The 25,819-nt window shown below is 40.8% G+C and overlaps 1 protein-coding gene across 3 annotated transcripts in view; it reads left to right on the top strand.

The window, feature by feature from the left end:
• The window catches only part of LOC131065563 (uncharacterized), a 320,439-nt gene that overhangs the window by 238,745 nt on the left and 55,875 nt on the right, over positions 1 to 25,819 (top strand). For all 3 annotated transcript variants that reach the window (XM_058000113.2, XM_059219782.1, XM_058000111.2), the window contains one exon: positions 15,177 to 15,295. In XM_058000113.2, coding sequence (XP_057856096.2) covers positions 15,177 to 15,295 — 119 coding nt within the window. The remainder of the gene's footprint in view (positions 1 to 15,176; positions 15,296 to 25,819) is intronic.

Genomic DNA, 25,819 nt, shown 5'->3' on the forward strand with positions numbered 1-25,819 from the left:
ACTGAACTATTGATGTAAATCTAATGAATAATCAACAACTTGACAAGCACCCATACAACCTTGATCATCAACATTTGACATCAATGACAAAATATTCAACAAGATCACCATAGGAGGAAGAAGGTAGAGTGGTTGCCTTGTAGGAGATAGGAGGTGAGGCATTTATGGTAGAGGAATAGAACTTGAGGTGCATAGTCCTACTGGAGGAAAAGGAGAAGTAGGATAGGCATTCAAGTTGGAAGAGTGCAAGTCGGAGTATTGGATTGCAATTGCAATAGTAGAGGATTAGTTTAAGTAGTATCCTTGTAAAAATGAATGTATGGGATGTAGGAATAGTTCCATGGAGTTTCCTGACAAGGGGACAAGAGGACCAAGGGCCTAAGTTTGGGAATGGCGAAGGGGTGGCGCAAATACATATAGTGCTTGAAAATTTAGTTATAAAAAGATATGTAAGGAATAAGTATAAGAATAGTAAATGAAACTTTAGCATACTATATAAAGTTTAAACTAATAAACATTAAAAACATGACAATGATTGTATTGAGATTTGAACTTTAACAATGGTGGGCAGAGTTTTGGAACATTGAGAGAAAACCAAGAATAAGTATAAGAATTGCAAATGAAACTTTGGCATACTAAGTGAAGTTTAAACTAATAAACATAAAAAAATGACAATGATTGCATTAACAATAACAATGATGGGTGGAGATTTGGGGTCAAGGGACAGTGCCCCTTGCGGGGGTTTGGTGGTAGAGCCACCAATGGGGTAAAGGGGAAACACCCCTTGTAGGGGTGTGGGGGCAAAGCCCTTCAAGGGGTTGAGAGGTAGCGCCACTCGCGGGGTCTGAGGGCAGCACCCTTGAAGCCCCCACTAGCAAGCTTGTACAAATAAGGCCTCTGAAACGTCACAAACTTTCATTACGAATGTCATTCTCACAATTTTATCACCTTTTTTTTGTTTTTAGTTGGAGTTTCTAACTAGGACCAAGAGAGACTCTTAGGTGTCCTTGATATGGTTAGGGAACTCTTGGGAGTCTCAGGGATGGCCTGCTGTCCCTAACATCCCTGGCGTCTGCGGTGTCCTAACAGAGGTGGCAAGACGATGGCAAGACCTCCCCCCACATCCCCACATCCTAGAGACGTCCCCATCCCCAAAATTCCAGGATTTCAAGGTTGGATGCTTCCCCATGGAACAATTGATGCAGGTCTTATGAACAAACATTCACAATTCAAGCATAGAGGACCTAATAGAACCCCACTAAATGGTTTAAAAAATATTATTTATTCATAACAATAATATATTATTTAAATTAATATGATAAAACTAAGATATTTATTATTTTCAAAAAATAAAAATAAATATTATATATTGTACATCATAATTTATCATTAATTATATTAAATTATTTATTATTATTATTATTATATATTATGTGTGCCACTATCCCCCATTGTTGCCAAATTTAGGTCCTTGATCTCTCATCTCCCATCCTAAATCTTTGCAGAACTATGCTTGAAATTTACAATCCCAATGGCAAAATACAAATCTTAAGATTTCTAAGTCTTCTAACAACATGAATCTAACTCAATTCAGTCTCTAAGATCCCTAATTAACTCTCAAACACGACCTATTTGTTCTTTCTCTTAAGACAGTTTTTGAAATGATGAATCACACAAATTCACTTTGAATCCTAATTAAATGCCCTATCATTACTCCGTTTGGGTTTACAATAGCATTTTAATTCTTTACAATAAAAAATAGAAGTTCAAGAGTTGATGGATGTTGAAAGGATGAGGAAATTGGAACAACATGAATTGTTTTTTGTAATGTAATAAAATTGCTGCTTGTCATTAAGGAAGAATTATGAAACTGCCACCTGTTGAAATTGATGGGGTCACTTAAAAACCAGAAACATTCATTTTTCTAGTTTTCTCTTTTGTCAAAGTCTGCTTTGAGATGTCCTATACCATCCTGAACTTCCCCAACATCTAAGTATTTTCTTTTGTAATCTCTTCTTCCTCATTGCCATGAAGTCAAGGCAGTCATTTTATGGAGTACACCTCCCCAATATAGAGGCTATGAAGACTCAACAAGAGAAAAATTCTCCTCTCAGTTGATCATATGATTGTCATCTCACCTTGTACCATAGAAGTTAAAAAACAAAACTAAAATTTAGAATGCCTTTGTGTCCAATTGTCTAAATGATGTGATAATGTTAAGTACTTGAACCTAGAGGAACTTGATCAGCATTTTTTTATCCAATGGAATTATCCTTGTGTCTCTACTTAACATCCTTTCCCATGAAGATTCTGGACCCTTCTAGGCTGCTCCTTGCCTTTGCAAGCAGACAATATGAAGCTTTTTCCACCCTTGATAAGTCGGTATATGTCTGCCCTTCAATAATAAGCCTCTTTGCAGTCACATATGTACGGGCTGCCAAACACAATACCACATGCATCCATATGGGCTATATCTATGACCATGTAATATCCCCATTTAAGACCTATAAGCAATGAGAGTTGGTATGCGATTAAATAAGTTTTAATTAAAGATTTAAACTTATTCATGTGGGTAGTGTTGACGTGTCTAAAGTCGCATTGCTGCAAACTCCATACGGCCAACGCAGAATAGAATGTACTCGTTGAGTATCCTATCCTCTCTTGAGATAAGGAAATCCCTAATGTTGTTTCTCACGTTTGATCAAAGGGGATTACTCAGTGGTTTGATGTGTTTTTGCTGGAAACACAAGGGGACTTACAGTAAAATAGGCAATTGCTGGATGAATTCCCAAAACTTTAACAGTCTCGTTTATCGAATGGTTTCAGTTGGGTTGATACTGTTTTCAGCAAGACTGCGGATTCTTCTTGGTAAAAAAAAGGAAAAAAGAGGGATAGAGAGAGAGAGGTACAGAAAATCTAAGTTATTTAACTAGGATAGCATATTCAGAAAACAGACAGACACCTCCAAATAACTAGACTAAGCATTACCAGCCATTTAAGCACAATACTTGCATCAATCTAGTGCGATCTTCAAGGGAAAATTGAGTTTTCATACTATTAAATACAACATTAGAACTTTTGAGCATTCAATAACCGAACTAAGCATATGAAAGGTTCAGATTAATCATACAGAAGGAAAGACAATCAGTCATCCCCTAATGGTATGAACAGCGAGGATTCTATCGGATGTTTATCTAGAAAATGCTATATAAAGTTAAGAAACATAACTGAAAATTCTAAATTAATGAAGGAGACCATGCACTCACAAGGAAACTTGAAACAGTCTTAACTTTGCATTAAATCCTGTAAATTTCGCCAGAGCCTCAGCAACAATCCATGAACTTCTTACAAAATGAGGGAAAACCAGTCCCCTTAAATAGGCTTCAAAAATGGATGAATGGCCAAGATCTAATCTAAACAAGTGGCCCAGATTCATCCTTACAAAGGGTACCCATACCCATAAATGGAGGGTAAATATCAACAACTACCCCAAAGGGAGCAATAACTACCCAAAAAGGTAATTAAAACTTATCCAAAATAATCCAAAAAGGTGCACACACACATGAAGTTTAAATTTAGTTGACTTGGAAGTCAAATATGACCCTTTGGCCAAAAAGTGCACTTTTCAGAATTCAAAAGAAAAAAGCACTTTAGGAGAGCACTTTTTTTTTTTCAGCTTCACATCCCTTTTCCAGGAATTCATCCTCGCCGTGCAAATATTCTTGCCAAAGGTCCCGACCTGCTGCACGATCCTCACGAACATATTCCTGGAACCTAATGCACGATTGGAATAGCAAGCTGAATGGAGGCATAGGAGGATGACGAATTTTATACTGCATACCCTCAAGGTATTGGTCTACGTGCTTCAAACCGTCTTTCCAGTTGGAACAATTGCGCTCAAAGCACAACATGTCTGAATGGAATTGACCAACAAAACTCAAGTCCCTAGCGGAATAGGTGATCCTATCTGTCCCTAGTCTTTCCTCCCAGTCCGGTTGTATCACATCATCGGACAGGTCATTTCACCATCCCGAGACCATTGATCGAAGGATCGTCTTGCCGAGTTCTTGCATGCCTTTCAGAATTGCCTCACATGCATCGTGATCTCTATCAATGATTTCTCTTGTGTCATTCTTAATGGTGATAGTCTAGTACCACTCTTTGAAAATGCCGATATCATGGGGGTACAGGATGTCGGAGAGTGTGGGGATTTGTGCCTAGGTCCAAAAGAGGGCTCTTATAAGGGGAAGAGTTGTGGCAGCCACTTCATGCATTCTAAGGTATTCCCTTTTTACCTCTAATAGCCTGACCAGGGTGGTCTCTCGATGGTGGGCCATTTCTTTTACTTCTTCAAGCATTCGTTCTCCCCTCCCTTTGATGCCTTGTATCCATTCCCTGACGGCCCTTGCAGTATCCCGTACTCCTTCAAATTCCGTCATGGTTCTTTGTGCCAATGTCGTTGGGGGAATGTGGGATTCGGAAGCATTGTGCAATGGCCTCAGGAGTTGATCAATGTACCCCTCAGCCTGCTCAGCACGAGCTCGATACATGTTCTTTTCAGCTGTTATTTCTTCAAGTTGCCTGAGTATGTTCTGCACTAAATCCTTGAATTCCTCCTTTTCCTGCTCCTTAGTGGCTCGTCCGACAGGGACAGTCGTGATGCTATAATCTGCCAGTGTAATCTGATCTGTTGGCTTGTCTACAGGCGGGGTGGCGATGTGAAGAGTACGGTTCCTTTGCTCATCTTTGGTTATTCTAGAATATGCCTTGGGCTTTTTCTTCCCCTTGGCTTTAGCTTGATCTATGCATGAGAAGATGTCCTCTAAATCGATGGGTGGCTTGGTGGCGGCCTTGTGCTGGGCTCGGGTAATTAACCATTCTTGAGGTACAGTCTAGGTTGATGCTATGGTTAAATTTGCACTTTGCTCTTTGATATTCTCAGCCGTCTTATCACAAATTTGCAGTTGTTCTGTTACAGGAGGAGTAGAGGAAGTGTCAAGTTCCTTGCTCGCAACCGAATTTTCTCCCACTTCACTGAACAATTGTCTAGTGCCTTCGTGTGATTGTTGTTCTTCAATCTTTTCAAGCTCGCGGATCTCCTCTGTCCTTTTCTCTCCTTCAACGGTAGAGTCATCTTTGGTAGTATCATGGAGCAACAATTCATAGTGGCCCTGTTGGGTGGGTTCATGCAATTCAATCCCCTGAATGGATGGAATCTCTCCTTCCTCTATTTGGTCACCCGATTCAGCTGATTCGACGGCTCTTAGCTCGGATTCCAGCATGTCAGGTGCAGGAGGATCATCAACTCCAAACGCATCAATATCACTCTGGGAAGGCGGAGCAGGTATATAATCTAGTTCTACTACATCATCGGACGAACTAGGTTCCTTTGACGATGAAGTGACCTCTGGTCTCCTAATGGGGATCTTTTCCCTTCTTGTTCTTTTGGATGTCTGAGTTCCTCTGCTGGCCTTAGCCTTCTTCCTTTTCTCAGGCTTTTCAATCTCTTCCTTAGGTGCACTGGAAGTTCCCTCATCTTCGGAGGACTAAGAATCAAGGCTACCCATTAAGTGGTAAGTGAACTGGACTCCTTCATGAATTAGTCGCTCAATCTGCTGATGCAACCATTGGTCTGTATATCTTCCTGGGGCTGCCATGACTGCCTCAAAATCAGTGATCGGGTCCTACGACCAATCAACGCCTGGTAGAAGATGCCTTACTGCCTCAAATTCCCGGACTTGCAGACAATTTTCCGAATCTCTGAGTTGATCTGGGACCCGGCGGTATTCGAAGAGTCGCATCTGCTGCACACTCAGCCTTGAATATTCGCGCCTACGGACCTCATAGTCATCAAAGCAATTCTTCTAGTAATCTTCAACTGGTTCTTTTGCTCTGTATCGCCTGCCATAGGCTCTCCTTGCCAGATTGTCGTGATCAAAGCATTTCCTTGGAAAATGCTCCTGTAGGCCATAGGAGGCCAGCTCTGCAAAGGATTCCTCTGCCTGGGATGGGGTCTTTAGATGGACATCCCGGTTGCCTATAATCATGGGAAATGTGAATCCAACCTGCTTCCTGTCCCTGAGTAAGCTGCCTACCGGACGCGACTGCCTTGCGACCTCCATAAGAACTATCTTGTCGGTTGGGTACCATGGAAGTCGGAGAGGGGCACCATCAAAGCCAGCTATCCGGATGTAGGAGAACCTTGGGAACTGGATGAACCAGGCCCCATATCTTTGTACTAGAATAGTAACTTGCTCTGAGAGCCTTATGTGTAATCCTCCCTGCATTAGCCTGACTAGGCGCATTGTGAAGACGCCATTGACGCGCTCATATTGACCAACCGCATAGGTGAGGCTGTTCTTTTTTCTTTGAGCTATATCCTGATAGTGTAGTTGTGGGTAACAATCATATACTTTTACCTGATCAGGTCCATTCCCAATTTCACCCTTCATGATCAAACCTGGCAGTGGCTTGTTCCTGGCGAACATGTAGACCAAATAGGAGGTCATAGTGAAGTACTTTTGTGTCTCAAGTTCGATCAGTTGAGTATGGATGTTGTCGCTTATGATCTGAGCCCAATCAAACCTGGATTTCCCAGCGATTACCTGTTCTGTGAAGTAAAACTATAATACCCCGCCAGGAAACCCCGAAGGGATTAAGCTAAAACACACGAATGGAGTGCAATAATTTTTTTTAAAAAAGTTAAACACAACCTAATGATACAACGAGGTATCAAAGAACAAATTATACAACGGAAGACATCAACTAACACCTAAAAAGTTTCCCAACGCGGTTACTTTATTCCAAATTTAACTTAACTCAAGACGAGATAATACTTATACAAAGAATAATTTCTTTCATTAAAACTAAATCATAGGTAACATATGAATACATCCATTAAGATTAAAATATAGCTAATATCAAGATTGAAAATGTAAATAACCCAAATGAAGTTCATCCATTAGAATTACAATTTAATCATACCTTTCGTTCATATTTTTCTTATTAAAATTTAAGTCATGCATCTAATTAATAACACACTTGAATTTCACCATAACTAATGAGATCTTTCCATGCATACTTAATTTCCTAAACATATTCCATTATTCCAAATTACATTCTTTCATGATCCAATTTACTGCATTTAAAAGACATGCATTTACAATTAATTTCATCTAATCCACTTCATGCATTCTAACATAATGCCATTCATGCATGCTAAAATTGAAAAAGAAAACATAAGTACAAAAGCAACACATAACACCAAAGTGATCTCGGAGTTCACCCCTAGAGGGCTACATCTCCGGGTCTGCTCAACTGCAAGACCCCTCTGTTCATTTAAATTAGTTAAGGGTACATAAGTTCCACATCATTTACATTCCTGCCATCGAGGTGAATCATACCAATAAACAATCGACCACATCGGTCAATAATTACATCAATGATCCCTACATAGAAACGGATCCAATCGAACACATTTAAACTAATACAAGGTCCACTGCCCGAAAATACTCTAACTAGAGACCTGACCCACTATGGTCAACCACAAGTCAACACTTGACATTCACATACAGAACAAGACCAGTCAAAACACCATCACAAGGCAACAACCAAACTAGAAACAGCAGACATAAACAAGTACCCCAAATCATCCAACGACAGAGTCCAAACAAATATATCAACATAGGACACAATGACAACTCAACCAGAATTGCAATAAAATTAAACTTGACTGATAACACCATCTACACAAGATCCTATTACAGGCAATCTTTTCTTTAAACAATCAAGAACATAATTAAATAGATTTTTCCAGAAGACAAGGAAATACAACTATATTAATATATCCATCTTGTCATTTGTCCAATAAAGTTAAATAAATTCACATATGAATTAAACTCCTAATATATTTCCAATAAGAATATCGAATTTAAAATTATAAGTTTTTTTTCTTTTTTCTAAAATTACAAAATTCTAAATTCTTATTCATATAACAAAAATCTTTAAATTGACAAATAAAAATTAAACAACTATATATATATACATATATATATTAACACATTATAATTATTTTAATATTATTTATTTATTATTTATTTTATAAACTAAATAACAAATAAAATAATAAATAAAATTTAAAAAATTAAAAATTACATTTAAACTCTAACATAACTACCCTAAGGCAGCGTTGCTGCCATATGGCAGTCAACGCTACCCTTGGGTAGCGCTGCTGCCCTATGGTAGCACACGCTACCTATGGGTAGTGCCGCGTGGGTAGAGGCAATGCCTCCCCACAAAAATTAATAAATTAATTTTTTTTTTATATTTTATTTTATTATTTTATTTTTTTATGTATTTTTAAATAAAAATTAATTTCAATAAAAACAATATTTTCTCAATAATTCCACTTTCACATAATTTAATCTTTCATATATTATTTTTTTTTATTTAATTAACCCAAATAAATTTAATGTATAATTAAATTTATTTTCTTAAGGTAATAAAAACCATTTCATAGAGATTCCATAAATAAACAAAACTATTGTAATTAAAAATCAAACGAGAGAAGTTAATTTCTCAGATAAATAACCTTTTTCACCAATCTTGCAACTCTCCATGCATCATAAAATCTTGACAAATTTTCTATGATAATTTTCCTAATTTTCCCAAAATTACATTCTTCCCATAAACTAGAAATACACATCAGGCATGAATTTTTAAAAACAAAACTCGAATTCACGAGAAGAGGGTTTTAGGTTTGACAATGATTTACACACACATCATTCAGAGAGAAACGAAGGAAATAGAATTATTTTCTAAAAATCAACAATCAAAGAAGCCACCCAACCTGGTATTGCTTTCCTGGAAGAATTTTGTAGAAGAGCCCTAATCTTTTCCACAAGCTTCCAATAAATTTCTTCACCTAAATCCTTGACCTGTTTCCTGTGTATCTAAAATAAAGACCTATTCCCTATTTAAACTAAAATTCTAGGTTCAATAGCTTTTCTCAAAACCTAAATTTAGAATAAAAGTTATTTTATTTTATTTTCTAATTTTATAACAAAAGACAAGCTAAAATGCAATAATTAAAAATCATTATTCTTTTTTTTTTTCTCATGCAAATTAATTAATTTTCTAAATAAAGAATTAAAACAATACTTTAATTCCAATTAATTCTTTTATTCATTCATTTTTTTTTTTAATTTATTCTTTTATTTATTTATTTAAAATTCTAGGAACAATAAATATAATTAATCTAATTTAGTTTTCCACTAAAATTTAAATAAAAATATATTTCTAATATCATGCAGCTTGCAACTTAATTTAATTAATTAATTAATTAATTAAGTTTATGGAATTATCTCATAGTTGAATTGTTTATGCATTGAGATTATAAATTTAGTTAATTAAAAGAAATGTTTTTCTCCCTCATTTAATTTTTAATTAACAAAGCTAATAGTTGCATTTCACAGTATTAATGAGGGTAAAATATTTTTAATTAAATTAAATTCTCAAAATCAATCTTACACACTATATAAAATAAATATGAATAAAACTCACTTTTCTAATCAAAATTGATTTTCGTAAATAATTAAAATTAATCTTTCTATTCCAAAAAGCAAAAGAGATTAAATTATTTCTATTTCGAATAAATTTAAATCCTTCCTTTTTTAAATCGCATAAACTGAATAAATTCGTTATTTAAAATTAACCATTAAATTAAACTCACTACAAACATAAATAGGGCGATCTTTTTAATTAATGATTAATCACATAAAAGAAACCTATTTATTTTAATTCCTCAATTACTAATGCATAAATGAACACATTAAATCAAAATAAATACTTAGGGTTAAATACTCTATTTACCACACGCCAAGCACGCAAACCAAGTAAGCCAACCAATTACCCGACCCGCAAACCCAAATGAAAAGAAAACTGACGGAACACAAGCGACGCCATTTGAGTATGACTAGGGTAAACTGAAGGTTTTACGACCACCTAACCCAAGTTCTAAGGATGAAAGAGGTATACTCAACCCTGCAAATTCAGGTGAAGACGAACCTTACACCTAGGCAGTACTGTACCTGCAATCTCTTGCAACCAAGAGTCAGACAAGCATACATATATATATTTAATGAAGAAGTTAGCTCGAGATTAATAACAAGAATCAGGAGGACAGTCTAAACTTACATAAGAATCAATGTGAAAGCACATTAACAGATACTCACAATAATCATAACATCTGACTAAACATTACCTCATGGTAATTCAACCATTCAAGATTGCCACATAAAAAGTCAACCAAGGTCAAACTAGTTTTACAAAGCTGTCTAGGGTAGGGGTACTACAAAAACATCCATTCCTCAAAGTAGTTGGATTGGGGAAGTCCCATAATCCTGCTGAGCAATGTGACCATGTCCCCATGCTCGTTGTGAAAGTCGCTTCTAGGGGTCTTTTTCCCAATCCTGACGCTTGGAGGTCTCCTCTCCTTGTACCACTCTTCATTCATTAGTGTTCTGCACCTGGCAAGATTCATACCATACACCCCTTTCGCTTCGTCAATAGTTGTTGCTATTGGGTTGTTTGGGAAGGGAATGTCAAATGCGTCGCCAATGGCCTCAGGAGTGAAGTTAGCAAGGACCATGTCCTCGAGGAGCACCAATCTGGAACCTGGCTAGTAATGTTGGGCAGCCTCTACTACTAACTCATAGTTTTGCACTGTCGAGGGAAATCCTGCCGCTTAGGCGATGCCACTTTCCATCATCTGCCTAGGCCTGCCATAGGCGTTAGGGGAGAAGACTCGGTTCCTAAAATCTTGGATATCAATATGGCCCAAGTCAGTATCACCGACACTGTCCCAGACACTCTGAACTTTTGACTCCCTCAATCCCCCTCTTTGGTATTGATACTTCGTCCTTTCGACTTTGCAAGGGATATCTGATTTGGATGCTCGCGATGTCTCGGCTGTAACAGGCGTCTTTGATGTTTCTACCGCCAATTTAAGCATTTATCCTGCACAGTTGGATGCGGATTACGAGGTGATATAGGGGAAGTAAAGCGGGTCAAATAAAGAATATGCCAGCATACGAGGAGCAATTCAAAAACCAAATTGAAAGAACAGCATGATATCGAGCTAAAAGCTTGATTGATTTAAACATAAATATTTATGAAGCTTTTTGATTGCGGATTTATACTTGGGCATTAATTTCAAAATGGACAAAATTTGAGAAATTTTCCTCAGTCTGAAAATGCATTTTCTGGTTAATTCCGAGACTTTATTTTCAGTTGCTTTGCATGACATCTTACAAACGGAAAAAGATGCGTTTTTCAAGACTTAATCATTTTAATCAATTTTGCACACATGTCTATCCAATTTTGCAAATATTTCAAACAATTTTAAGAGAGGTGAAGTACACTTACCTGGCGAAAATGAATGACGCGAATCCGCACAACTTGCAAATTTGAATGGAAGAGTTCTGAAATTTTTTGAATTTTAACGATTAACTTTCTATTCAAATTTTCGCGCCCATGGTTTGAAAAGAACTTGCAGTTTTACACTCAGCTTAGCAATTTTATTACCTTGGTGATTTTGGCGATTTACTTCAGCGATTTTTTACCTTGTGCGTTTTCTCTTTTACGGATTCAAACTTGGGCGATTTTACTTTATGCGAACTTTTAGCAAACAGAAGATTCTTCTGCAACTAACCCCTAAATCGCGGTTTTCAGTGCCCCATGCGTTCTTGAACTTCGAAGGAAAATCACGCCTTCCAAATCCGCAGCTCTTCCCTTTTGCTTGGACGGCGAACTTCGGTAATTTGAAGGGTTTTTACAAGTTTGCATGGACTTAAGCCTTCGCAACTTCTCCCACAATGCGATTTTCGATGGAATGGGGAAATTTTGCAGACTTCAAACACTCCGCACTTACCCTTATTGTGCGAACTTCGGTGTTTTCGGGGGTTTTGAAAACTTCATCTTTTGCACCTTTCTTTCATAACGCGATTTTCGGACCTTTGGGGCATTTTGTCAACTTAAAAAAAAAACTTCGCAAGGTTTCACATTTCGCGATTTTCGCACTTCATCTGAACTTCGGCAGATTGAGGTTATTTCTCAACCTTTAAGCACTTCGCATTTACCCTTTGGTCACGCGAAGTTTGGCGTTTGGGCATGGTTTGAAAAGAACTTCGGCATTTCCTCTTACCTTGCAAACTTCGGACCTTTTGAACGTTTTGCCAACTTTACCTTTTCTCACATTTTCACTTAAAGGTCCGAATTTCGGCCTTTTGAGGCATTTTGCCAATTTTCACTTTTTCTAACATTCTGGTTTAAAGGTCCAAATTTCGGCCCTTCGGGGCATTTTGCCAATTTTCACTTTTTCTAACATTTTGGCTTAAAGGTCCGAATTTCGGCCCTTTGGGGCATTTTGCCAATTTTCAAATTCTATTGCATTTTCACTAAAAAGTGCGAGTTTTGGCACTTGGGTGAGTTTAAGGCTTTCGCCCCGCTTCCACCTTTCAGCTAGCGGAAATCAACATTCATACAAATCCTACAAACCTCTAAAAACATCATGTAATCCCTCTCATTATTCTTATGCGAAAATCGGCGTCTTTGGGTCCTCATGCGACCTTCAGATGCTTTATCCTTTAGTTGATGGATTTCGCCAGTCTCTATCATCCCACGCCTATTTAAGGCAATTTTACAAGCTTAGACAATCTCTTGGAATTCGTCCCCGAGGGCTCAACTAACCTCATGGAATCACAGGCTCCTCCGTTCAACATCATCATCTTACGGACTGATGGCGGGCTCGCTCGAAAGGACGCGAGACACTTTGCGCGGAACTCAACAGGGCGAAGACGGAAAAGGCCCTTAAAAAGGAAAGGGGACCCTGTCGGCAACAGGGAGTGTGTGCAACGCACAACGGGTAGCTATGAATATCATGCCCAAGCAAGACTATATCAGATAACTTCATTAGGAAGTGATCAATGTATTGAAGACATCAATGAGTAACAAATGATAAATGAATGGCTTAGTGACTATGCATGAAGACCATGGATTAGGAATGACCAAGATTATTAAATAAGTGATGGATTAGAGAATGTGAAGCAGTTCAAAAAGGCAGAGGTACAGAATAATAAAGCAGTGATTCCTCAAAGAGAATATGATAGTCAACCTCATAAAGATAGTCTATTACATATTGCAGCAGCACTTGAATTAGTTACATAGCAAACTTAACATCAATTTTGGAACCTTTTATCTCTTTTATCCATATTTGGATCTACTCTTTGAGCATCTGCCTTATTGGCTTTTATTGGTTGTAAGCACATCAAGTACAGATCAGAGAGAGCACCATTGATTGCAAGGAAGAACTGGGTATATCAGACACAGCATCAGATTTTTCGCAAGTTTATACTTCCATATCTGAGATAGCAACTATATCACTCTAAGCGATATTATCATATCAGACATTGCATAAAGTAAAGGATCATATCTGAGACAGCAATTATATCACTACAAGCAATATTATATTACATTTTATTGCACACACCAGTCATAGCAATAAGCAACTATAAGATACGATAATCTTGCATATTTAAGTTGCCATATCTGATATAGCAGAGATCATATTGTTGCACTAAGTGCAAATACATCTATAAGATCAAATCACTTGGCATACATTTAATTGTTTAATCAGAGATAGCAGTGTTATTGATATTAGTCATTAAAATAACATTATCATTATTTATATTCTCTCAATTACATAAGTTTTAAATGATATCATTCATTGTAATTCATAGTAAGAATAGAGAATTAAAGGTAATTGTCCAAAAATCTCAAGAAATCCTAAAAGGGGACATTACAGACCATGCTCAAAAGGATTGGGGTTTTGATAGGTTTCTAGATCATGTTTCTCAACTAAATTTTTAGACATGAGGTTAGCTTGTGAACAAGAATCGAAAAGTTCATCAATATTAACACCATCAGCTTGAATCTTTATGTTAAACAATACTTTTGAGCCATCAAACTAACTTTTAGTAGTGCAACTAATTTTAGAGTCCACTTCTGAAGTACAATCAATTTCTGTACCTTTATTAATTACTATACACTCCATGTATGATAGGCATAGAGTTTTTCTTACTCATTTTACCTTATTTATGAGGGTTCTTAATTCTTAGTATGTAATCCAGAACAAGATGAATGGTTTATTGAATAGATGAACTTATAATTGTGGTTTGAAGTAGATGCTTAATTGATGGATTTGAATACCCGATTAATAGAAGTTACTATGTTAATGGTAGTTTTTAATTAGTGCCACCAAGGGGTTTCTCCTATGTGTCTTTTCTGCATAAGTTTTGAGTTGTGTAATAATAATTTCATATAATCAATTAATTATTGCTTTTTATCTCTAATTCCCTAAATTTCTTACTTCCTGGAAATTAAATCTAGATGTGAGTAAAGCTCACTACTACTTGAATTGTAATTCAGATGGCATTAAATTAGAATGTGGATTCAATTAGTGGTGTTAATTTGTTGCCTATTTAAAATTAGAACAATTACAAGTGGAAGGAAAAAAAGCAATCCACACATAATGCAAGGAGTTTGACTCAAAACTCTAAATTTAAGAATATCGTTTTGGTAATGTTAACTGATTAGTACATCAGTTTCTTCAATAATTTGGCATATTTCAAAGAGTATACATGGAGTATAAATCAACAGTAGACTGTGAATTGCTTCCCTCAACTGTCTACTACCTTTTCTTGCACTTTAATATTATGAAGTACAGAAATGAAGTTCCTGGAGGTTTCTGAGGTGTCCCTATGTCCCTGAAATGTTACAGGAATGAGGGCACCTGGGAAAGTCTTGGGAATGTGTCCATGTGTACTCTTGGTTTTGGATGATCAAGTACTTTTTTTAAAGCAATACGTCCTGATAAAAGGGTTCAATATTCAAGATTTTGATGATATAAATGGCAAGCACAGAATATTGAACTAGACCTCTTTTCTTATCAAGATGGTTCTTTATGTGGTATGAATATTTAAATGCACGGTATGCTGGTTCTGTTTATATATTATAGTTTCTGTTGATATATAAGGTCATTCAAGACAGCCATTTTTATGCTTTTGTTGCACTAATCAATATTGTTTCCTGTATTTTTAATTATATTCATCATATTGCAGATCAGTGGACAAAGGTTGTGGGGATGGGCTGAAAAGCAGTTTCATTCTGCAGAAAAATTTCTCAATCGCTTTTGGATTCACAACTATTGCCCTCTTCTATTTATGGAAGCATCTAGCAAGTAATCTTTTTCTTTATGGAATGTTGATAGGAATGGTTGTCAAATGGTTTACATTTTACAAATATGGATCAATTTAATCAATTCCCTTGGTGACAATTTGTTCCCTTGTGCTTGAGTTTTGCCAGATACTAGCATGTATCTCTTCAAATCTGAATTAAGTCCGTATCAATACTAAATTTTACCACCCCTCACAAAATTCTCTCTTTGTTCATTAAAATATTTTTTGCATTTATACTCATTAAAACAATTATCCCAGAAAAATAAGTGCTATAAATATACGTTTTATATTAGAAGTGGAGTAGCATATGAAACCTCTTTGTTGTCTTCCAATAAAAATAAGTACAGGCATTTTTCTACGTGAAGTTACACTCGATGTCTCACTATGCATATTATTTCCTGTAATTCACATGGGATGCATCTGCTTACTGAATAAATAAGTTGATTTACAGAATAATGAACCAAGGAATTTACTTTGAATTCCATACTGTTGATGTGTTTTTATGCACCTCATACACAAAATAGAATACAGAGTATCCTACCCTTTCTTGAACAAGGAAACCTTGAATGCTAAGGGTTAAGATCAATCAAGAAGACCTCAAGGTTTACAATGCGAACTAAGCGACTTGATTGCTTGGGATAGGCTCAAAGAAAGGGACTTCCATAGTTATTCCTGGATTTTTATCGATTATTTCCTCTTAATTGACTTAAGAGTTGACAATAAAGCTTTTTTACTACTTCTATGAATGCTTTTGAAATAAAATGGAAAAAGGAGTAAGGTTTAGGAATCTAATCTAACTCTACCAATGCAAGAAATTATCAATGACTTAGTGAAATCCAATCAAACTTTGTTTTGCCATTAGGAACAACTATGCAAAGTTGATGCAATCCTCTAAGGGGATATGAAAGTTTTTCAAACGCTTTTACACATTAACACCAAGGAAATGCAAATCAATGATAGTAAAGCAATTGAACTTAAGCACAAACGGTGTTCAGTCTAACCATGCACTATGAGTTGCAATCAACAATCCACAAATGGTATGAACATGTAGATTTCACCATAATTCACCAATAATACCTTTCATTCAACTAGGTAACTTAATGCAAAAAAAACAATTCTTAATCTAAATTTGAGAGACAAGAAACGATGCTAACATCCAAAATAACACATAGGCTCACCAAGCTTCAATGAGTTTTGTATCGACTTTGGCAATATTTTGGCAACATTTTCTCGTAAGTCTCCCTCACAAATGCAAAGAAGAGAGCTTATATAGAAATCTTATTACAAGCAATGGTCCAGATTGATTTGGAATCAATGATCAAGATCATCCCAAAATTAGGGTTTACTGAAAATCATTAAATGCTATGCAATGGAAATGGAATATCCTCCTCATCACAAACTACGAGGAGCAAGAGCCAATGAGAAGATTAAATGACACATAATCATCTAACAAACTATCTTCTAGAATTTAGTTCCCCTTATCTCTTTCCTTGATAGCATATTCAATGAACCTAGTCATAATCAATTCAAGCTCTTCCATGGTGACACTTGGCAAAGCATCAAGTTGTAGCTCAATCACATCCAACTCTTCGGTGCATGCTTCGAAGATCTTCCCACTCTGCTTGGTGTCTTTAGAGATGATTCACAAAAATCATGAAAGAAAGGATTTCATTCAGTTGGTTTTCCTTGATAGATTCTAACCCTAGGAAGTAAGTATCGAGAGATCATTATCTATTACTTACCCTTGCCAAGAAGACTGTAATGTCCCTACTAGTTAGGGATCACTGTCCTGCAAAACAGACTGTTAGAACGCAACAAAGATATATATAACTAATCTAATTTGCAATTAAACTTCAATTACTTAATTAAACTAGTCTCAATTCTTATAAAAAGGATACGAGTGTAGTACTGGAACATGTCCTTAGGCGGTTGTGAAGCTAGCCTTCTTGGAACCCATCTTGGTTCGAAGCCATACCAGGAAATCGAAGGATAATTCAATTCCTGAAGCTCGCCTTCTTGGAACCCATCTTGGTTCCAAGCCATACCAAGAAATCGAAGGATATTTTGATTCCTGTCTTGGATGTAACGTCTTACATCCAAGCCTACCAAGGAAGACCATCATATATGATCAATTCCTTGCCTTGGATGATGCTGTTATCGGGAAAAAGTGTATAGTTAATAATGTTAATTATCAATAGTTAGTTAGCCGACGGGTAGGTAGTTGGAGTCGCGACGGTTGGGTCGCACCCCTTCGGCAGTCATATATTGTACCACCTTCGGGTGTTGAGACATGTAATGTTAGCCGTGTCAGATGTAATGTATTGTTAACGACGGATATAATATGAACATCCTTTGACATTAATGGAAAGCTTATGCTGGTACTTCTTTTATATTTGCATTGTACATTGCTGTTCAGTTTCTGTATTCTTCCTGTTTACCCAGTGAGGTAAACATTTGGCGCCGTTGCCGACACAAACTCAGGAACGGAAGACACGGATGGCGCACAGACACAATGGGCCTACCCGTTGGTGAGGTGAATCCCGAGGTCGACGATGCCCAAACAGAACTCTATATAGGAGAAGACACTGCGACGAGAGAATTTTCGATTCTACTCCAAGTAGCCATTCAGACCCACGTGCGACGAGAGGCGGCGGAGGCAGGAGTCCCACCAAGTGCCGTGTGGATAGCGTTGGAAGTGAGTCCGGAGGTAAATCGGTTGATGAACCATCTCCCTCGACTGCTAGCACAAGCATCGTTGGCACAACAAGCTCGCCTGGAGGAGATTGCCCGGGAGGAGCGACGCCAAGAAATTTTGCAACAGTACGAGGAACGGGAAGCAGAACGAGATGGCGCCAGGCGCATTTGAACCGTGAGCCATACGGGACGGAATAAAGAACACTTATTGTAATAATTATGTCATATTGTTGGCATAAACTTGTCTACCACATTATGAATGAATAAAAGTGTTCTACTTTTTATGTCATTAAAGCGGTCTGGGAATTAATGCCCAATACACTGAATAAAGACAAAAATAAGCAACAATATATAGATGAACGTGCAGTAGCCCAACGTGCCTTGATCCTTGAACAGCAAGCGGAAAGGCGACAGAGGTATAAGCGAAGAGAGGAGGAACGCTCCGAAGGGGACGGTGAGGCCAGAGGCCACCCACGGAGTCGGGAGGAGTTACTTGCGGAAACCCGCCGCAGGATAGAGTGTACCCAAACTCAGTTGAGGGAGTTGAGGGACTTGCCACACACACCAGAGGCTAGCAAAACTCCAAGGAGTGGGGAGGAGGCAGGAGAGGGAGAAGACACCGGGGCTGCCAGGAGTGTCGGAGGGACACCGGGGCATGGCGGTCAAGCACCCCTTATAGGATCTGACCCATCAGGAGTAGGACAACAGCCACCACCAGTAGTAAAAAGGCAAGGTATGGCACAAAAACAAAAACTTCCAAAGTTCCATGGGGATGGGAAAGAAGACCCTGTCCGCCACTGTCGCACGTGTGAAACAATTTGGGGAGCGAATGGTGTTACCGATGAGGACGATTGGGTAACACAGTTTCCCGCAACACTGAGGGGCGTAGCCATCGACTGGTTTTCGGACACGGATAAGGCTAAAATTGGCACATGGGCAGACCTAAAGAAGGAATTTCAAGCAGAGTTTCGTCTCCTAAGAGACGATAATGAGATCGTAGCCGAAATCTACGGCACGAAACAGAGGAAGGACGAGACTGTCCGAACCTACAGCCGGCGGCTCAAAGAACTGCTAGGAAAGATGGAGAACCAGCCGGCAGACGGATTGAAAAAACGATGGTTCGTGGAAGGCCTAAAGAAATCCCTTAGACGAAAAATGAAGATAGTACCCCCTTCTTCATATTCGGACGCCTATAACAGGGCAATGGATTTAGAAAGTGAACAGAAGACGTCCAAGAAGAAGAAAAATAAATCCTCGACGGACGATGATTCCTCTTCGGACAAAAGTGATAGTAGTGATGACGACTCTAATCGGAAGGTACGGGCTCTCCAAAAAGATATGGAGCGAATGATGAGAGATATAAAGGCAACAAAAGGAAGCACAAGCAAGGGCGACGAAGGGGAGTTATGGTGCACGGACTGCCGTACCGACGGACACACCAAGGGGTCTTGTCCGAAAAAAGCATTTTGTGATATTTGTCAGATTGCCGGACACCTTACCAAGGAGTGTCCGTACAATATGAGGACTCATAGCCAACAGGTTCTCTTTGCAGAACCATCTGCGTCAGCTGGCACGTCCCAGCCTGTGAGCAACAACGCTTCGTCTGGCGGCTACCAAAACAACAGGCGAGGAAGAGGCAATAATAACAATACGAATAATAGAAGCCGAATCCAATACGACGCTAAAGGGCGGCCGATGATACAATGCCGAGCTTGCAATCACTGGGGGCATTTCGCTAGAGACTGTACGGTGGAGGAAGCACCACAAAAACTTTGCAAGTGGTGCGGTCCCGGGGACCATGATGATGGCAATTGTCCCAAATCTGGCGTGAACCTATTGAATGTAGAAACGGAGGATGCACTCGCCATAACAAGGTCCAAGACGAAAGCAGCCACTTATCCAGACCCCCGTACGGAAAACAAAAGGCACTGGAGGCACGAGCGGAATTGGAGAGGGAGATGTGGAGGAGCAAGGGTGCACAAAAGCTGGCGGGTACTTCTCGCTCTGAAGGAGAAACAAACATTATAAACCAACTGTTACAGGTCGAGATACCTGTCAAAATGAAGGACCTCCTGGAAAGTATGCCGCACTTGCGAGCGACGTTGTTGCAATCCGCAATAGTAACCCCAGTAGGCCAACCAATACATGGCAAGGACAACCTTGGCGAGACAGCAGCAGACCCATTAACCCTGACGATCAACAATGGTAGACACCCAGCAGTGGTGGAAATGGGTATATTGGGCACCATCCTGACCGACACAATTGTCGACGGCGGGTCGGGAGTAAATGTCTTGCCAGAGGAAACATGGAAAAAATTGGGTAAACCTACTCTCTGGCCGTCCACCTTTACTTTATTGGGAGCAGACCAACACGGCATCAAGCCGCTGGGCACACTCATGGCGCAACAGGTGACGATCGGAACACAGCCATTCGTCCTGAATTTTGTGGTCATCCCATTGAAGAAGAAGGGGTACGACGCCATCCTCGGCAGAGGCTGGTTGGTGGCGGCCAAAGCAAATCACAATTGGAAGAAAAACACCTTGTCCATGGAAAAGGCTGGCCGAAGGTATACCATTGACCTCAAAACTCAACAGGTCAGTGAAGAGTTGGCGTCGGAGTCAGAGTCCGACAGAGACGATACCGACGAAGGGAAGGAGGGCAGGGAACCAAATGATGAAGGCATCTTAGGAATTCAAGCCTGTTCTGAGGATGAGACGGATTCTTTGAGAGGGCTCTTCCATTGGCAAATGGAAGACTATGAATTATTGTATGGGTGCAATATGTTGGGGATCGAAGGACCTGACATGAACGAGTTTCCGCCAGAGTACGGACAATACAAGGAAGGGGATGTCCCTGTGGATGACGCACCAGCGCACAAGTTTGACAAAAGTAAGCCCATAAGGTATGAAGAATCCGCACTTCAAGTTACAAACCTTGGAGAACCTTCAGAACAGAAAAATATTCTAGTCGGCGACGACTGGAATCCCATCTTAAAGATGGCGGCGTTCAAAATTTTTACAGAATACAAAGACGTGTTCGCTTGGACATATAGGGACCTCAAAGGGGTACCACAAGAACTCTGTGTACATCGGATCCCTTTGGTTCCCGGAGCCGTGCCCGTACGGAAGAGGCCATACAGAATGAACAAAAATTATGCGGCCAGGGTAAATAATGAAATTGACCGCATGCTGGAAGCAGGGATTATCTTCAAGGTCCAGACGAGTGAATGGGTATCACCCATTGTGATATCTTTGAAAAAGGAGGCCGATCAGATAAGAATCTGTGTAGACTTCAGGTGTTTGAATGCTGTCACAATTAAAGATCCATTTCCCATACCATTCACAGACACCATCCTCAAGGAAGTCGCGGGTCACGAAATTTATTCATTTATGGATGGATTCTCCGGATATAATCAAATTTCCATTGCAGAGGAGGACAAATTGAAGACCACCTTTATCGTAGAAGATGGCGTCTATGCATACAACCGGATGCCATTCAGGTTGTGCAACGCGCCAGCTACCTTTCAACGGATAATCCTCCATATCTTCGATAAAATGTCCGTGGGAAACTTCAAAGCATTCTTGGATGATTGGTCCATTTACAGCACGGAGGAGGCACATCTGGTGGCACTTGGCGAATGCATGGAGAGATGTCGACGAGCCCACCTCGCCCTAAATCCCAAGAAATGCAGATTCATGGTGCCTCAGGGCAAGTTACTAGGGCACATCGTCTGCAAGGCTGGACTGAAGACGGACCCTGACAAAATACGAGTCATTGTGGAGATGGAGGCGCCCGACGATGTCATCGGCGTCAAGTCATTTCTTGGACACATCGGGTATTATAGGCGGTTTATTAAGAACTTTGCCCAAGTATCATACCCACTTGATAAGCTGACACGAAGGGGGGAGCCGTACGTCTGGGGGACGGCCCAAGAAGAGGCTTTTCAAGAGTTAAAATCACGATTGGTGGGTGCGCCAATCTTGACATACCCAGATTGGGACAAAGACTTCCATGTACATGTCGACGCATCCAACTTCGCCATAGGGGCCACCCTAGCACAGGTCGGCAGCCACGGGCTGGACCACCCAATATATTTTGCAAGTCGACTCTTGTCAAACGCGGAGAGGAACTACAGCACGACGGAGAGAGAAGCCCTCGGCATGGTATACTCCGTCCAAAAATTCAGACATTATTTACTGGCGACACCATTCACATTTTATGTGGATCACCAGGCGTTGATGTATTTGGTGAACAAGCCAATCATCCAGGGGCGGATTAGTCGATGGTTGTTGCTGTTACAAGAATTTATGTTCAACATCATTGTCAGACCTGGCAGGAGCCACGTCATAGCCGACCAGCTATCACGGATCAAGTCGGGAGAGCCGACCGAAGGCATTAGCGAGGATTTTCCGGACACCCATCTTTTCCGCATTGCCATCCTTCCTCATTGGTACACCAGTGTGGGTGAATATCTGTCAACATCAAAATTTCCGAAGGAAATGCCACCAGGTGAAAGACGGAAACTTGTATTAAGAAGCCGAACATTCCAACTTATAAATGGTCTTCTCTACAAAATGGGACCTGATCAGATCCTACGACGATGTGTCTTGGAAGAGGAAATCCCAGGAGTATTGAGAGAAGCCCATGAAGGGGCTGCTGGAGGGCACATGGGACCGGATACGACAGCAAGGAAGGTCCTACTAGCTGGCTTGTGGTGGCCGACACTGCATAATGACGCCAGAGAATGGGTGACAAGTTGTGATACATGTCAGCGTGCTGGGCGAGCTTTAAAAAGAGATTTTATGCCACTTAACCCGGCGCATGCTCAAGAATTGTTCGAAAGATGGGGGTTAGACTTCGTTGGTCCATTAAAACCGAGTCGCGCCCGACGATGTAGATACATTGTCGTGGCGACAGAATATTTGACCAAATGGGTCGAAGCCAGGGCGTTGGCAGACAACTCCGCCGTCAGCACGGCGAAATTCATTTATGAACAGATTATCACCCGGTACGGAATACCGATTCAACTGACAAGTGATAGAGGAGGGCACTTTGTAAATCATATTGTTCGACTACTGACAACCGAGTTCAAAAATTTTCATTCTCTATCGAGTCCGTACTATCCCAGGGCAAACGGTCAGGCCGAGGCAACCAACAAAATCATCGTGTCGGTAATTTATAAGTCCTGTGGGGTGGAAAAGGAAGACTGGGAAGAGCGTCTGCCTTCGGTACTTTGGGCGTACCGCACAACTTACAAAGTAACCACCGGGCAGACACCTTTCCAATTGATGTATGGCCAGGAGGCTGTGGTACCGATCGAATTCATGGTGCCAAGTCTCAGAATCGCCATTGACAACAAACTGGGTGACATGGAAAGTCTTCGAGAGAGACTATACGCCTTAAATAAGTTGGATGAAAGACGGACGATGGCACAGTGGGTGACAGACGTGGCCCAACAACGCAGGAAATACTGGCATGACCAACACATTCGGCGGGCGAGGTTCACACCGGGCCAATTAGTCCTAAAGTATAACGGAAGGAACGAGATTAAGCCCGGCAAGTTCAAAGTGAAGTGGCTAGGCCCTTACAGGATCCAAGAGGTCGCCGCCAACGGATCCGTCAAACTCTCGACCCTCGACGGACAGGTAATCCCAGAGGGCGTCAATGGGTCGAAACTGAAAGTGTATCACCAGAGGGTGGAAGCGCACAGGAGCAGCCCGACAGGAGGCGCACAGTCGCAGTCAGCCAATAAATGAAAATAAAAGAAAGGGAAAAAAAAAAATAATTAGAAAATTCAAAAAAAAAAAAATTGAAAAAATATATAAAGGGAAAAATTGAAAAACATTGGAAAAAAAAAAATTGAAAAAAAAAAGTTAGAAAAAGGGAGAAAAAGACCACCGCACGGTGGCCACGTAGTGGCACCACCGTGCGGTGGCCACGTGGTGGGACCACCCACGGTGGACACCACCGTGCGGTGGTAGTCGGAGGGTTATAAAGCCGCACAAAGCGCAAACGATGGGAACACCGCACAAAGCGCAAAGGAGGTAAAACGGAGAACACCGCACAGCGAAGCACGCGAAGCAACAGACAAAGGCACCGCACGCAGCCACCGAGGGTGAGGACAAACGCCGCACAACCACCACGCCTACCGAACGAAGGGAAAAGCAACAGCGCCGCACAGCCACGCCTTCACCGCACAGCCACACCTACCGAAGGGAGATAAAAACGTCGAAGGGAAATAAAACGGAGCAAGACAAGCTACCGTGCGGTAAAGGGAGAAGTTTGGGCGGAGGTAGCTACCGTGCGGTAGAAGAAGGGGGATTCGGTCGGGAAAAAAAAACGCACCGCACAGTCTTCGCTCTTCGGTGTCGGAGGCAGTTAGCCGTTTTGTTTTTTTTTTACTCCAGATAAAATCAAGAATCAGTTAGAGGAAGCTAATGGAGTCCGCGGGAAAAAGAAACTGGAAAAAACAATTGCAGGATAGCAGCCATAGGAAGCCTGATGCACGTATTCTCCCTTCAGGTGTTCGAATAGCAGGTGGCACAATGGAAGCCAGGCAGAAGAAAAAGACACCACAGCAGTCCACCGCACGAGGGAAGAACACCTCCACTTCACAGAATATCACTTTTGAGGGATTGAATGGGGTGGAATGTCGGAAATGGTGGCAAGAGACGCCGGATGATAATTTGGTGAAAACAAGTCTTCGCCGAGCAGGGGTAGAATGGGCTATACGGATGCCTGTGTTCGCCATTCGCGAGTACGAGGGAGCATTGCGGTATATGGTTGATACCTTTGATAGCCGCTCACGGACGAGCACATTTGAGTATTTGGGGAAGGATATCACCATATCCTTCAAACCTGCAGATTTCACCAGAGTATTTGGCATCCCAGGCACACATGGCAAAAAAGTGGACTTGAAGCCGAAGAAGATGACATGGGAAGAAAAGGAACATTGGATTAGGCGAGTGTCCCGAGACTTGACCCCCGCAGAGTTGGCAAGCATCGTAGACGCCACGAAGGGTCGTGGGATGCGCAGGTCCTTTGTCGCAGAGGGTCACTGGCGATGCATTATGGACGTCATCAAAAGCAGGTTGACAGGGTCGGGTAGGGCATCAGACATCGCTCTACCACAGATAGTATTGATGAACGGGGTGATGAACGGAGTCGTCTATGATTGGGCTACCTTGTTATCCGAGCGGATGTGCGCCTTCTTGATGATGGAGCAGCGCACCTTTTACATGCCCCACTCTGCCATTGGACTGTTCTTGGAGGCTACGCGGGAAGCAGTGCCAGAGGCTGAGTTGGAGGTACGGCCACAGGGACCCTTGGCGGAGGGTGAGCCTCCTATCATGCATTGGCGACATCTGGATATTGGACACTCTTCCGCGAAGCGGAAACGGGTATTAGAGACCACCGCAGCAGAACCAGATAGTGGGCGAGAAACTTCTAGCAGTGCAGAGGATTCCGAGGATTCAGAGGATGAGGACAACAGTAGTAGTCGGGCCACAGACGAGGGGAGGATGGAGCCCGTCGAAGAGCGAGTGTTGTTTGCACCACCCACACTCCCACTTGGCACACTTGTGGGGTCGTCCGCAGGCAGTACTTCGATTCCGGCATTCGGACAGAGCCGCACGCCCGTTACACTCAGGCCCATGCAGCCGGCCGCAGCACCTTCCGTCATACCAGCCGCAGGACCGATTCCCGCAGAGGCATGTACTGAGAGCACGGCAGAGTTGTGTGGTCCACTGCAGGGAGGCGTGGCAGAGGAGATGGTTGAGACGGAGCCTCAGGTACGACTGGACGTCGTGGGATCCGATGCAGTGGTGACGGTT

The sequence above is a fragment of the Cryptomeria japonica genome, chromosome 4 (assembly GCF_030272615.1).
Source record: "Cryptomeria japonica chromosome 4, Sugi_1.0, whole genome shotgun sequence".
Taxonomy (NCBI): domain Eukaryota; kingdom Viridiplantae; phylum Streptophyta; class Pinopsida; order Cupressales; family Cupressaceae; genus Cryptomeria; species Cryptomeria japonica.